A 14,059-nucleotide genomic window follows, 5' to 3' on the forward strand; every position below is an offset into this window, starting at 1 on the left:
GGAAAGGACACCCTTTTCAACAAATGATGCTGGGATAACTGGCTACCCACATGAAGAAGAATGAAATTGGATCCTCATCTCTCACCGTATACAAAATCAACTCAAGATGGATTAAGGACTAAAACTTAAGACCTGAAACTATAAAAATTCTAGAAGAGAACTTTGGAAAAACCCTTCTAGATATTGGCTTAGGCAAGGATTTCATGACCATGAACCAAAAAGCAAATGTAATAAAAACAAAGATAAATAGCTGGGACCTAATTAAACTAAAGAGCTTTTACACGGCAAAAGGAACAATCAGCAGAGTAAAAAGACAACACAGAGAGGAGGAGAAAATCTTCACAATCTATACATCTGACAAAGGACTAATATCCAGAATCTACAAACAACTCAAACAAATCAGTATGAAAAAACAATCCCATCAAAAAGTGGGCTATGGACATGAACAGACCATTCTCAAAAGAAGATACGCAAATGGCCAAAAAATATATGAAAATGCTCAACATCACTAATGATCAGCAAAATGCAAATCGAATCACAATGTGACACCACCTTACTCCTGCAAGAATGGCCATAATAAAAAAATTAAAAAACAGTAGATGTTGGTGTGGATGCAGCAAACAGGGAACACTTTTACACCACTGGTGGGAATGTAAACTAGTACAGCCACTATGGAAAATAGCGTGGAGATTCCTTAAGGAACTAAAAGTAGAACTACCATTTGATCTATCAATCCCACTACTGGGTATCTGCCCAGAGGAAAGTAAGTTATTATTTGAAAAAGATACTTGCACACGCATGTTTACAGCAGCACAATTCACAATTGCAAAATCGTGGAACCAACCCAAATGCTCATCAATCAACTGGATAAAGAAACTGTGTTATACAGGGGAAGATATGTTTTGAAGACACCTTGAGAACTGTCAATATGTAATTACCATAGTTTGCTAATTTTTTTTTTTTTTGAGACGTATTCTCGCTCTGTCGCCTAGGCTGGGGTGCAGCTGGCGTGATCTCGGCTCACTCCAACCTCCACCTCTCGGGTTCACGTCATTCTAATGCATCAGCCTCCCAAGTAGCTGGGACTACAGGCATGTGCCACCATGCCCGGCTAACTTTTATTTTTAGTAGAGACGGGGTTTCACCATGTTATTAGCCAGGATGGTCTCGATCTCCTGACCTCACGATCTGCCCACCTCAGCCTCCCAAAGTGCTGGGATTACAGGTGTGAGCCACTGCGCCCGGCCTTAGTTCACTAAATTTTTATCTGATATTCCACCCTGGGGATGAGAGGGAAAGGTGAAAAATTTGAATTCTTGACACTATCTGTAGTTTTTATATTTAATAATTGTCCCAGATTTTTTACTTTCAGATAATCCCTTGTTTATATTTTTCAAGAATTCACAATTAATTATAGACAAATAAAAGCTAACTTTCTCCATTAAAAAAAAAGAAACTGTGGTATATATATACGATGGAATACTACGAAGCCATAAAAAGGAATGCATTAACAGCATTTGCGATGACCTGCATGAGATTGGAGACTATTATTGTAAGTGAAGTAACTCAGGAATGGAAAACCAAACATCATATGTTCTCACTGATATGTGGGAGCTAAGCTACGAGGACTTAAAGGCATAAGAATGATACAGTGGACTTTGGGGACTTGTGGGGAAGAGTAAGAGGGGGGTGAGAAGGATAAAAGACAACAAATATGGTGCAGTGGACACTGCTCAGGTGATGAGTGCTCCAAAATCTCACAAATCACCACTAAAGAACTTACTCATGTAATCAAATACCACCTGTACTCCAGTAATTTATGGAAAAATAAAGAAGTATATAAAGATCATCATTTTAGTGAGGAAATCAATCTTTCAAGCAGACCTTAGAAATATATATAGATGTCATTAATTATTATTTAATGCTGATGAGACTGTGGGAAATCCACAATTCTCACACAATATTGGTAACAGGATAAATTGTTACAACTCTTTAAAAGACATATTTTAAGAGTCATCAGATTTTTCAGAGAATTTATTTGAATATCTCTGACAATTTACAATGAAAACAAAAGGAAAACTGATATGTATAAGAATGTTATTTATCCTTTTTTATGAGAAAAACGGAAAACAATCTAAATACTGAATTATAGTTTTGAAATTTCAGTCGACTATTTCAGAGCTATTAAAGTTATAATGACTATAGCAATATGAATAAATGCTTTTGTTATTTTAAAAACTATATGTTGGGATTACAATTATGTTAAAAAGTGTATATTTACATAAAAAGTGTATTTTAAAAATAATAAATACTAAAAATGCAACTGAAGCTTGTACCCTTTAATGATTTCTGATACTGGAAGAAATATTTAGTACAAAGTAGTTTTAATCAGACAAACATTGCACAAGACATTCAATTTTAAATAAGATTTTAAAACACATATCTCAGAATGTCACATACCTTTGGATATACTTCAAATATGGTGTATAGTCTATTACAGCAGGAAAGCTGCCATCCAGTCCCTCTCCCTTTAGGCAGAAACTAAGACAATAGAAAATAAATATTTCATATTAATATATAAAATTTTAAATCAAACTTAAGTTTTATGAAAAATCTCTTGCCAGAAACGCTTCTCTCATGAAATGGCAAGTGAATTTTTTTTGTTAGCAATTTAATTGTTACTTGTCACAAATAAATGCCTGAATAAAATGTTCTACCTTCAATACCAATGACAAAGCATTGTACAAATTAATACACTGTCAATGGGTTACATTAAACCAACAGTTAACATTCTTAATCCATTTTTTTGTTTTGTTTTGTTTTGAGACAGTCTTGCTCTGTCACCCAGGCTGGAGTGCAGGGGCATGATCTTGGCATACGGAAGCCTCTGCCTCCCGGGTTCTAACAACTCTCCTGCTTCAGCCCCCTGGGTAGCTGGGATTATAGGCGCCCACCACCATGCCCGGGTAATTTTTGTATTTTTAGTAGAGATGAGGTTTTGTCATGTTGGCCAGGCGGTCTTGAACTCCTGACCTCAGGTGATCCGCCTGCCTCGGCCTCCTAAACTGTTGGCATTACAGGCATAAGCTGTCGTGCCTGGACAGTTTTTTAAAACAATAAAACAACAAACAAAACAAGACTGTAAAAAATTTAGACAGAGCTGGTAACATGTGATATAAAAAGTTAACATCCATAGAGCAATCAAAAAGACAACCTTCATATTCCATCTATCATGTTCATCCTCCACAATTAAGCTAATTAACCTAATACTAGCTTATTAAATCTTAATAAAGTTAGACTTGTAAAATGACAAATATTTAGAAAAGGAAGTGCTTTACTAAAAAAGATAACTTCAGTGAAAATGAGCAGCATTATTTTTATCAAGACCCAAAAGTAGAATTTCATTTGTCTTACACTTATTTTGTTAATATTCCTGAATTTCCAAATGTTATATTTCAATAAAAATATAATATTTCCTTCATTCCTTGTGTTTGAGTTTTCTTATAGACAAACCTTTTACTTTCAATGTAACGTAAAATCTGGGATCAATTAAAGAAATACAAAAAAAGTGTCTATAAATCTAAAAAGAACTTGTATTGCCCATTTTTAGCACTTGTTACTTTAGTGTGGAACCAGTTCATCTTGTTGATAATAAAAGTAAATTTTAACAATATTTTTTTATATTCTCCATACATAACATAAGAGACATAAGATACCCAAGACAGCCTCTCAGGATCTTCTTTATCTCAACACATGAGATAATGATAATCTTTCTGGCTTTGAAACTACTTTTAGTCTATTTCTTTTTAATTTTAAAGCAGTAGCTGAAAAATACTAAGAGATAAGATTCAAAGCCTTCCTTCACTGGGGAGGGGGTTGTTGGGGGAATGGGATATAGTCTAAGTTTTCTTTTTATCCAAGCTACAGAGCAAGCCTATCAATTTGTTAAGTTTCAGGCAGTCTCTTTTCTGAGAGCAAACCCATTTAAAAAAACAAACTGATGTCATTTGAAAGAGAACATGAATCAAATAACGATTTCCAACTGTGTGCTTTACTTAGAAAACCGAAAGAAAAAATCATAAGTAGAAACTATTAAGACACAGAATAATTTATAAACTGAATGCATTTGGTTATATTAAGTACCTGAAATCAATAGCATTGAGTCCTAGCAGCATGCCAGCAAGCATATTTGCTTCTTCACCCAAGACAATTGCTCCATCTTCATAAAATCTCCTAAAAAATGAAATGGGTGAATATATAAAATATTAAAAATAAATGGAAGTTTGATCGAGAGAAAACATTTAGAGTCCAGACTATTGTAGGAAGAGCTAAATTTTCTTTAATTTGTAGTTTTAAAAAAAACATTTCTATCACTGAAGTTTTGAAGATACCTAGACCAAAATAAAGAGATAGAAAAACAACAACAAGCCCCTGAAGAAACTAAAACTTGCCAATATAACAAAAAGAATTCTGTTTCCACCTCTCCTAAAAAGAATCCCCAAAGTGACTCTTTCGATGGGTCTAGAGTGCCAGCATTTTTCTTTGATAATCAAGCAATATAAATGTAAAGTGAAAGGTGGCAAATTCAGAGTCATTTGTACTGATCTGTTTTCAAAATGAAGTAGACTTGAGTTCTAACAAATAAGAAAAAATAATTTCTGTTTTTCTATAATTCCAAAGGTTATTGACTAAGTTAAGAATTTGGGAGGCATACTCATTAGTAATTTACGGTAACCTTAATAGTACAATCCTAATAAAGCAGATGGGCTACCAAGGTGGCTGCATATGAAAAAGAAAGTATTCATTATCCCCTTGACAAAAACGGGAATGTGAATGTATCTTTGCTAATTCCTGTAGAGCTTTTTATTTTAGTTATCATTAGTTTTTAAAAATTTTTTGAAAGAAAAATAACAATGTGGCCCTAAGGTATTTTTCCAAAAATGAATGTAAAATCATTAATCTACTTCTTTTAAAACATAGCACTATGTAAAATCTAGTTTATGTCAGTAACCAGGGATGATTACACTGCTGTATCTATTTATATTATATATAAGAGAGTGAACACCACTCTATACCACCCCACTAACTAAAATGAAACATTTTAGTAAACCAAAGGTCTTGCTCTTTTTAGTATTTCTGAGTTTATAAATTCTGCAAAAAATTTTAATATGCTTATAATCCTACCATCAATTTTGAATTGTTGTTCACAACTTATCAAGTATTTTTACAAACATATTATGTGATAATTGCAAAAAAAAAAAAACCCATAAATTAAATGCAGAAGGAATCATCATTAGTTTCAAATTTACCATCAGGAAAAGTGTAAAACAATTTGCACAAGCTCATGTTAGACGAATTGCTTAAGAAGGGTACCCAATTCTTCTTTCTTTAAGTCCCATATCTTATATTAAACCCACTTTTTGTAAAACAAAAATATTTTAAAAGAACTTAATTTATGGTATGGTTAATAAGGAATATTAAATGAATAAAAAGTATAAAACAGAAAAAACAGGCAACTATTTACTCTCTGACAGATGAAAGGCTGCAAACAAATACAGTGGGGAGACTAGCTTGGAATAAACGTTTTTTATTTTCTTGGACCTACTGAAATTCCTTTTACTGATTTATATAAAAGGAGAAAAATGAAAACTTCTGGCCTAACAAAAATTAGTAAAATAAATGGAAGGATTTTTTACAGATTCTACTGAGGTGTCCTGCAGAAACGTAAAATACTTAGACAAATACATATGTTTGAGACTTTGTCCCTGGTCCAATAACTAAGTTGGCTATTGGCAGAATATATTATTAACCCTTGGAAGAACTATGCTTCTAATGGTTTCAGACCACTAAATTCTATGAGACATATGAATTTGGAAGATAATCTTGTTTTTTGAATATTGGCAATAACCCATTATTCCTAGTACTTCTTATATAAGAAAAGGTCTACTTTTTTTATTCTTTATCTTGAACCTACCATTGTTTAAAAAATACATTCCAAAAATCAGCTCAAAACTATTCTTGCTTGCTTTCTAATGGCAGCTTTGTACTAGGGAGTATTGAAAAACACCACAGCAAAAAATTAACTCGTTTGAGAAATTTTTTAAAATCTAAAGGTCTTTTATATGTGCGTGCATATAATAATGTTTTGATGAGTTTTTGGCTTTAGTTTTTTTTTTTTTTTTTTTTTGAGATGGAGTCTCGCTCTGTCACCCAGGCTGGAGTACAGTGGCCGGATCTCAGCTCACTGCAAGCTCCGTCTCCCAGGTTTATGCCATTCTCCTGCCTCAGCCTCCCGAGTAGCTGGGACTACAGGCGCCCGCCACCTCGCCCGGCTATGGCTTTAGTTTTAATCATCAGTAAATAAGTAAATTTTCTAAGCGAATGATTTAAGCAAAATGGTTGCTATATGTAAAGTCAATAATTCCACTGAAAAAAACCATATCTTAAGTATAAGGCCTGATTTAATATAACAGCAAAACAGGAAAGGAAAAATGGAAGAGGAAGGGCTAGTTAAGAGAATTGCCCATTATATGCTGAACTTTTAAATTATTAGTTCTGGTTAAGAAAAAAATTTTTCAGAAGATGTACTTCTGAGCTTGAGATAACATATTTTAAAGTAATTCAGTATTTAGAAAACTGAATTGATCCGAGAAGATATTTTTACCATTTAATCAAAAACTTCATTCACGTGTATGAAAGAGGTAGAAGCTGTCTTGAAAAATTATTCTCTTATGCAAACTAATATATCAATAATTTGACTAAAAATATGATTCCTGTGGTCAATACTTTCAAAGATTCCAAAAGATTGTAAAATTTCAACCTTTTCATTTTACCTCATTGAAAAATTGGAACATTAAACTTTGCTTATATAACCAAGGTCATACAACAAATGAGCCATGAGTAAAGCCTGAGATGACTAATCCAATAATAGTAAGGTATATACTAAAAATTCCCTTTTTTTAGTTAAAAGTATTTTTTGTTCTAAAGAAAATTTTTATGCCAGGCCTGGTGGCTAATGCCTGTAATCGCAGCACTTTTGGAGCCTTAACAGGCAGATCCTTTGAGCCCAGGAGTTAGAGATCAGCCTGGGCAACATGGTGAAACCCCATCTATACAAAAAATACAAAAAAATTAGCCGGACATGGTGGTACATGCCTGCAGTCCCAGCTACTTGGGAGGTTGAGGTTGGAGGATTGCTTGAGTCAAGAAAGCAGAGGTTGAAGCGAGTTGAGATGGCCCCACTGCACTCCAGCCTGGGTGACAGAGCAAAACCCTTTCTCAAAAAAAAAAAAAAATATATATATATATATATAAAAAATAAATATATATGTATATGTATAAATGAGAAGAATCTAACCAAAACACTGTACTGCTTAATTTCAATATATTATAAATGTTGAAAGTACCAAAGTAAAAAATACATATGAAACTTCCAATTAAAGATTTATATATTAGAGACTATACCTTTAAATATACTTTTATATTTCAGAAGTGAGGAAAAATTACAAGCAACTATTTGATACTACTGTGATCTGGGAAAAAAATTTCCTGATCTTATTAGGTATACCACCCTTTCCAAGTATTTATATGTTGATTAGAAAAACATTAGTGACTAGAAAAGTATTTAAAATAATGCCTTTATAAGAATATGTTTTTCTTTTACCATATATAATTTAACTCTAATTGAAATATATTCCTATAATGCCACCTTACTGTCCACTCTGTAGGAATATTTTAAAGAATTGTAAGTAGTTCAATAACAAATATCCTTTGGATGGGATCCAAGGTGAATAATAAATATAAATTATGTTGATACTATCTAATGTTATGCTTCAAATTTTCCTTTTGTGGGAGTCAAAAGTTATTCTACGTATTTGAAAACACAGTATTAAAATATGAGAAAGCTTGTGTTATAAACCAAAGAAAATTCATTATTGGCATGCTTGTTCTCTTCCCCCAATTTAATATAAGAGACTACTAAAAGGGGATATAAGAAAATTCTTCCTCATGACATATAACACAGATCCTTGCATTATAAATAGATGTTATATTCAAAGTCAAATTTAATTAAAATGAAAAACTGATGAAAAAGTCAACCTCCAAAGGTCTTGCCAAGAATGTGAGATTCAGTAATTATTTTAATCAATAAATATATATTATATATTAAGTTCCTTTTATGTGACAAGAACTGTGCTAGGTACTATAGTTACAATGGTAAATAAGTTAGATTTAGATCCTCTCTATGGAGCATATAGTCTAGGGGAATAGAAAAGCAAGAAACAAAAGAAAAAGATAATTACAGATGATGATAAATATAAAGTAAATAAACAGGTTGCTGAGGTAGAGACAAAGGGAAGGAAAGCCCAACTTTGGAAAGAGTCATTAAGTAAGGCATTCTCAAGTGTTTAACCTGATACCTTAGCCCACATAAGTCCGATCACACAAGGATCTGTAGGCCACAGAACATTAATAACAATAATGAACACTTATTGAGTGGCAGGCATAGTAATAACTTTACATGAATCATCTTCTTAACTTTGCCGCTACATATTATTCTCCAGAGAGATTAAGCAACTTGTCCAAGATAGACACAGCTAGAGAAACCAGGATCTGACTCCAGGAAACATGACAGCCACAGGGCCTTCTGGCTAATGATTTATAATAAGAAATCATTTCAATGTTTTAAGTGGGAGTTGACATAATCTCTTTTATTTTTAAGATCAGCTGGAAGCTAGATGGCTACTAAATGCGGGCAAACTGGAAGGTCAGGAGGCCAACAGGTGAGCCTTAGACAACAGATAAAAGAGGTCTAGATGAGCATAAGAGCCGTGGAGATAAAGGTAAATAAATAGATTCAAAATAGATTTGGAGGTAGGATTAGTAAGACTTGCTTATGGATTAATTACAGGGAATGAGGGAGAAAGAGGAACCAGGTATGATTTTTAGATTCTCCCTTAATCAATTATGTAGGTAGGCAGTGATACCATTTGCTAAGAAGGGGTGAACAGAATTACAGGGAAAAAAAAAACAGTATATCTGAACTATCTAGCTAGAGGTTTAAATGTGGTATCATGGTCATATGGATGGTATTTCAAGTCAGGGGAATGGATGAAACTCCAGGAAGAGAGAATAGAGAGAAAAATGAATAGAGGAAAAAAAAGCAGAAAATGCAGGACTGAGCCCAGAGAATATGAACAGTCAGATGTTGTTAAGTGGAAAAGATGACAGAAAAAGAGAGCAATTAAGGAAAAGCCATGGAATGTTGTATAATTTAAAGGTGCAGAGATTTTTTTCAAGAATGATGAAGTAGTCAAATTCTACTGGGAGTAGCTGGGAGATGGAGTACAATGTGGACAGAGGAATATCCATTACATTGGGTAGTTTGTAGATTATTAGCAACTGGTATTCTTTTAAAAATTCTTGGTGGAGTGATGAGGGGCAGAAGCCAGAGAAAAGTGGATAAGAGAATGACTCTAAAGTAAGAAAATGATGGCAGTGTGAAGAAGTGATCTGCAGAAGTCTGGTGATGAAGTGGAATCGTGAAATTAGCATTGGCAGAGGGGAATTACAGGTTCAATGGAGAATCTTTTTCTTTTTAAGGTAGGAGGTACCAGTATATGTTCTATAAGGGTGGGATTGATCCAGCAGTAGTAAAGAGATTGAGGATGAGGAGACAGAAAGTTGATAACTAAAGGAAGAGGGGAATCATACACTATCTGGTGTTTTATGACTGGCTTCTTTGCTAAGCTTAGCAGGTTTTCAAGGTACATCCATGTGGCAGCATGGATCAGTACTTCATTTCTTTTTATGCCTGAATAATATTCTGCTACATGGATACAGACACACATGCACCAAGAGTCATGTGCTGGGTCATATGGTAACTCTATGTTTAACCTTTTGAAAAATTGCCAGGCTGCTTTTCAAAGTGAGTGCACAATTTTCTTTTCCCCCCAGCAATGTATGGAAGATTCAGTTTTTCAAAATCCTCACCAAAATTTATTAAGTGATCTTTTGAACATAACTATCCTAGTTCGTATGCAGTGTTATTTCATTGTGGTTTTGCATTTCCCTGATGGCTAATGATGTCGAACAATATTTTAGTGTTTATTAGCCATCTGTATACCCCCTTTGGAGAAGTGTCTATTCAGATTCATTGCCCATTTTTAAATAAGTTGTCTTTTTATTATTGAGTTGTAAAAGTTCTTTATATACATTGTAGATACAAAACCCTTATCACAGGGGTCCCCAACCCCTGGGCCATGAACCAGAACCTGTCCATGGCCTGTTAGGAACTGGAGCTGCAGGGCAGGAGGTAAGTGGTGGGCCAGTGAACATTATCACCTGAGCTCTGGCTCCTTCACTTAGGCATTAGATTCTCACAGGACTAAGAACCCTACTGTGAACTGCACGTGTGAAGGATCTAGGTTGCATGCGCCTTATGATACTCTAAGTAATGCCTGATGATCAGGGGTGGAACAGTTTCATCCTGAAACCATTCCCTGCCACCACGGTCTGTGGAAACACTGTCTTCCACAAAACCAGTCCCTGCTGCCAAAAAGGTTGGGGACCGCTGCCTTATCAGATTATGATCTGTAAAAATTGTCTCCTATTCTGTTTGTCATCTTTTCGCCTTCTTCATGGTGTCCTCTGAAACACAAAGTTTTAATTTTTATTATGTTCAATTTATCTTCTATCTTAATAATGTAAAACTTTAATACATACTCAGATTCCAAAATGCATTCTTAACTCTCAAAAGATTTTGGTTACTTATCACTATTCTGTTTACTTTTCTGTAATTGAGAAAAGTGTTTGTCATCTCATATTTCTCTTTGTGACAGTTTAATAATTTACAAAGTTTTATTTTATACTTTACTGCTTCCTTCGATTTGTGCTAAAACATTGTGAAAATTAATATTTCTTTTGAAGACAACTTTTTCATTATAAATTAAATACTGTGATATAATTGCAAAGTAAACAAATGAATTTCCATAAAGCTAATTTATCTTTATATTTTCCATATTTATTACTTCAAATTCTTGTTACATTTTCAATTGTGTTTGAAATATCATATGGTATTTTTAATTTAAATGTACTAATTATTTTTTAGTCTGTGGGTAAGAGAAATTAAAAATTTGAACAAATTAATTCAGTTTTTATGTCAGTTCTCATTTGAAGGTCTTCCCAGTAACCTACCAAAACAAGTCTCTCTTTTTTTTTTTTTTTTTTTTAGCTTAGATTCTAATCTTCACTCTGCCAACTTCTCAACTCTGGCTATTTTCCAATTATACTCCAACCCCTAAGCCATGTAACTCTTCAAGGTTTTTGTTTGTTTTTACAACTGCTCATTAAGACATCCTACACCTTAGCAAAAAGATCACACATATTTCTTCAATGCTTTGGAGCCACAGTCATGTACTCAAAATTTATTTTATCTCTACTCCCACCCTTCCTCCACCCAAACTTATCCTTGGGTTTTCACTGATTAGTGCTTTCAAGCCTGCCTGCCTTAGTTCATGAAGCTCCTCCTCTGGTACTGGGATAAACATTCGTATTACTATTTTAAAGGCTATCATTACTCTTTATCTGTGAAGAGTAGAACATGAAGAAATCTACTTTATTCAGATATTCTCTAGATTCCTAAAGATTAGAGATCATTTCTCATTCTTCTAGGAGTACTTACTTCAGGAAGCATCCAGATAAAAGGTAAGGCACAAATACTCTTTCTAATTGTTTGTATTTTACAAATCTAATCTTATGAATATACTTGTCTTGACTAGAAGTTTGCAATCAAATTTAATTAGAATTAAGAAATTTCTTTGGTTTCATCTCAGTAAAAAAAAAGATAGTGTAAATAGAGGGAGAAAAATAAGATTTTTTTCCACATTTTTTAGTTAACTTGTAAGATAAAAATTCTGAAGTAACTCCCTACTTACTTCCTTTGAGAGTTACAAAGCCATTATATTCACATTTAAATCCTACTATTCAATAAATGTATATGTGTAAATATTATATGCATGTGTGCATATATCTATGTATTAGACACGTATATATGAACATTGTATGCTAAGCCATGTTTCTGTTTGAAGACTGTATGTTTATGTATTGTTACAAGAATATTTTTACTTCATGTACTTTTTTAGAGCTGAATCATTTCCTTTCTATGAAAAAGCATGGTTAACACGTAAGAACAAGGCAGAAAGCATTTCCTTTAAATATTTAAACTACTTGTTCTAAAAATAATCTATTCAAGAATTATTTCTACCCCACCCAATCATTTAAACTAAGAAAGAAGACTAACAATTTAGAGATTATTATTTAATTTCTATTTGGAAAAGACTATCATAACTTTGATTCAATATTGTAATTGCATAGGAAATGATTACTATGCAAACTAGATTTTGATTTAATTAACATAGGATTTTTAGATTTGAGCTACTAGATTCTGATACTATTCTTTGTTTGCATTTTCAAAGCCTTAGTATTCTCAATGCTTAAGTTTCATAATGAAACTTAGTTATGGTAAACAAATGTTTCATTTTATAAAGTTCATTTCAAATGTCTAAGGGTTTATCATCATCTCACTGTTTATCTTTAGAAATATCTCAAGTGTCACGTTGCTTGAAAAGAAGTTAAATAAGTATACATCAGATTTACTTTATGCAAATATTACTTTTAGCTAAAAGTCTTTCTATCCTGGTCAAACTTACAATAGTGACAATTATATTTTTTGTATCTCAAAATTAAAAGTTTACTATTATATTACCACAAAAAATAGAGGCAACTAAATAAAGTTACTTAATTAGTACCAGCTAGTTAGTTGAAAGAATGTGTCATAATAAATGCCCAGATTTTCTCAAAATCCAGAATGTCAAACCCTGCATTAGGATATGGAATTTAAGATCTCAGAGATATGATTTCTTTGTGCTTATTTTTTTCTATCAAAACTAGTTTATAGTTGTAATTATTTTCTCTTCTTTCAGAAATATGATTAATGAGGTAGAGAAAAGAATGATAATTTAGAAATATCTCAGGCAGCTCCGCCCAACAGAACCTTCTGTGATGAGGAAAACACTCTAAATCTGTCCAATTGGGTAACCATAAGCTACATGTGGCCATGGGACATCTGAAATGTGATACAGCACTTGAGAAATTAAATTCGTAATTTTATGTAATATTAATTAATTTAAATTTATATATGGCATGTGTTGGTGGCTACTACATTGAACAGTTTATGTCTAAGTTATTAAAATTATTAAACCTTTTCATTTACAAATACTTTTGATATGGAGAAAAGTGGCTTCTTCAACAGCAACAAATAAAGATTAGTAGTTGAGTGCTAATTAGGAATGACTGTTGTCCTAATATGTACCTTTTTCTATCATCATAAAATATTAACAAAGTCCTATTTTTCACATGGCACAGGATGTCATCTTTATACAATCTAAGAAAAACAATGATTTAGATTGTCCTAAAAAGATAAGCAAAAATTAATTATACATATGAATTAAATAAATTATTAATTATATTCTTTTTTTTTTTTTTTTTTTTTTTTTTTGAGACAGAGTTTCTCTCTTGTTGCCCAGGCTGGGATGCAATGGCACAATCTCGGCTCACCACAACCTCTGCCTCCTGGGTTCAAGCTATTCTCCTGCCTCAGCCTCCCGAGTAGCTGGGATTACAGGCATGTACCACCATGCCTGGCTAATTTTGCATTTTTAGTAGAGATGGGGTTTCTCCATGTTGGTCAGGCTGGTCTTGAACTCCAGACCTCCAGTGATCTGCCAGCCTCGGCCTCCCAAAGTGCTGGGATTATAGGTGTGAGCCTCTCGCCCGGCCAATTTCTATTCTTTACAAGCAAAAAAATAAGGAAACACTGTGGTGGTGAAAATAAAAAAGATGCTATTGAAATTTCATAGTTAAATCTTCAAATCCATCAGGGAACAGTCTATGGAGAGAATGAAGCTTCAAGAGTTGAAAGAGTACGAATCAGAAATGATTTAGAAAAAGGGCGACAGAGCGAGACTCCGTCTCAAAAAAAAAATAAAAATAAAAAAAAAAA

At 33.2% G+C, this 14,059-nt stretch overlaps 2 protein-coding genes across 12 annotated transcripts in view; one reads left to right on the forward strand and one right to left on the reverse strand.

Moving 5' to 3' along the window:
* Positions 1 to 14,059, reverse strand: part of RUNDC3B (RUN domain containing 3B) — a 180,424-nt gene that overhangs the window by 85,073 nt on the left and 81,292 nt on the right. For all 11 annotated transcript variants that reach the window (XM_077997087.1, XM_001105352.5, XM_015134149.3 and 8 more), the window contains 2 exons: positions 4,144 to 4,233; positions 2,461 to 2,541 (listed from right to left, as the gene is read on the reverse strand). In XM_077997087.1, coding sequence (XP_077853213.1) covers positions 2,461 to 2,541; positions 4,144 to 4,233 — 171 coding nt within the window. The remainder of the gene's footprint in view (positions 1 to 2,460; positions 2,542 to 4,143; positions 4,234 to 14,059) is intronic.
* Positions 11,569 to 14,059, forward strand: part of ABCB1 (ATP binding cassette subfamily B member 1) — a 219,545-nt gene continuing 217,054 nt past the window's right edge. The window contains exon 1 of the mRNA XM_028844740.2: positions 11,569 to 11,703. The gene's annotated coding sequence lies outside the window, so the exon portion shown is untranslated. The remainder of the gene's footprint in view (positions 11,704 to 14,059) is intronic.

Source organism: Macaca mulatta, chromosome 3 (assembly GCF_049350105.2).
Source record: "Macaca mulatta isolate MMU2019108-1 chromosome 3, T2T-MMU8v2.0, whole genome shotgun sequence".
Classification (NCBI taxonomy): domain Eukaryota; kingdom Metazoa; phylum Chordata; class Mammalia; order Primates; family Cercopithecidae; genus Macaca; species Macaca mulatta.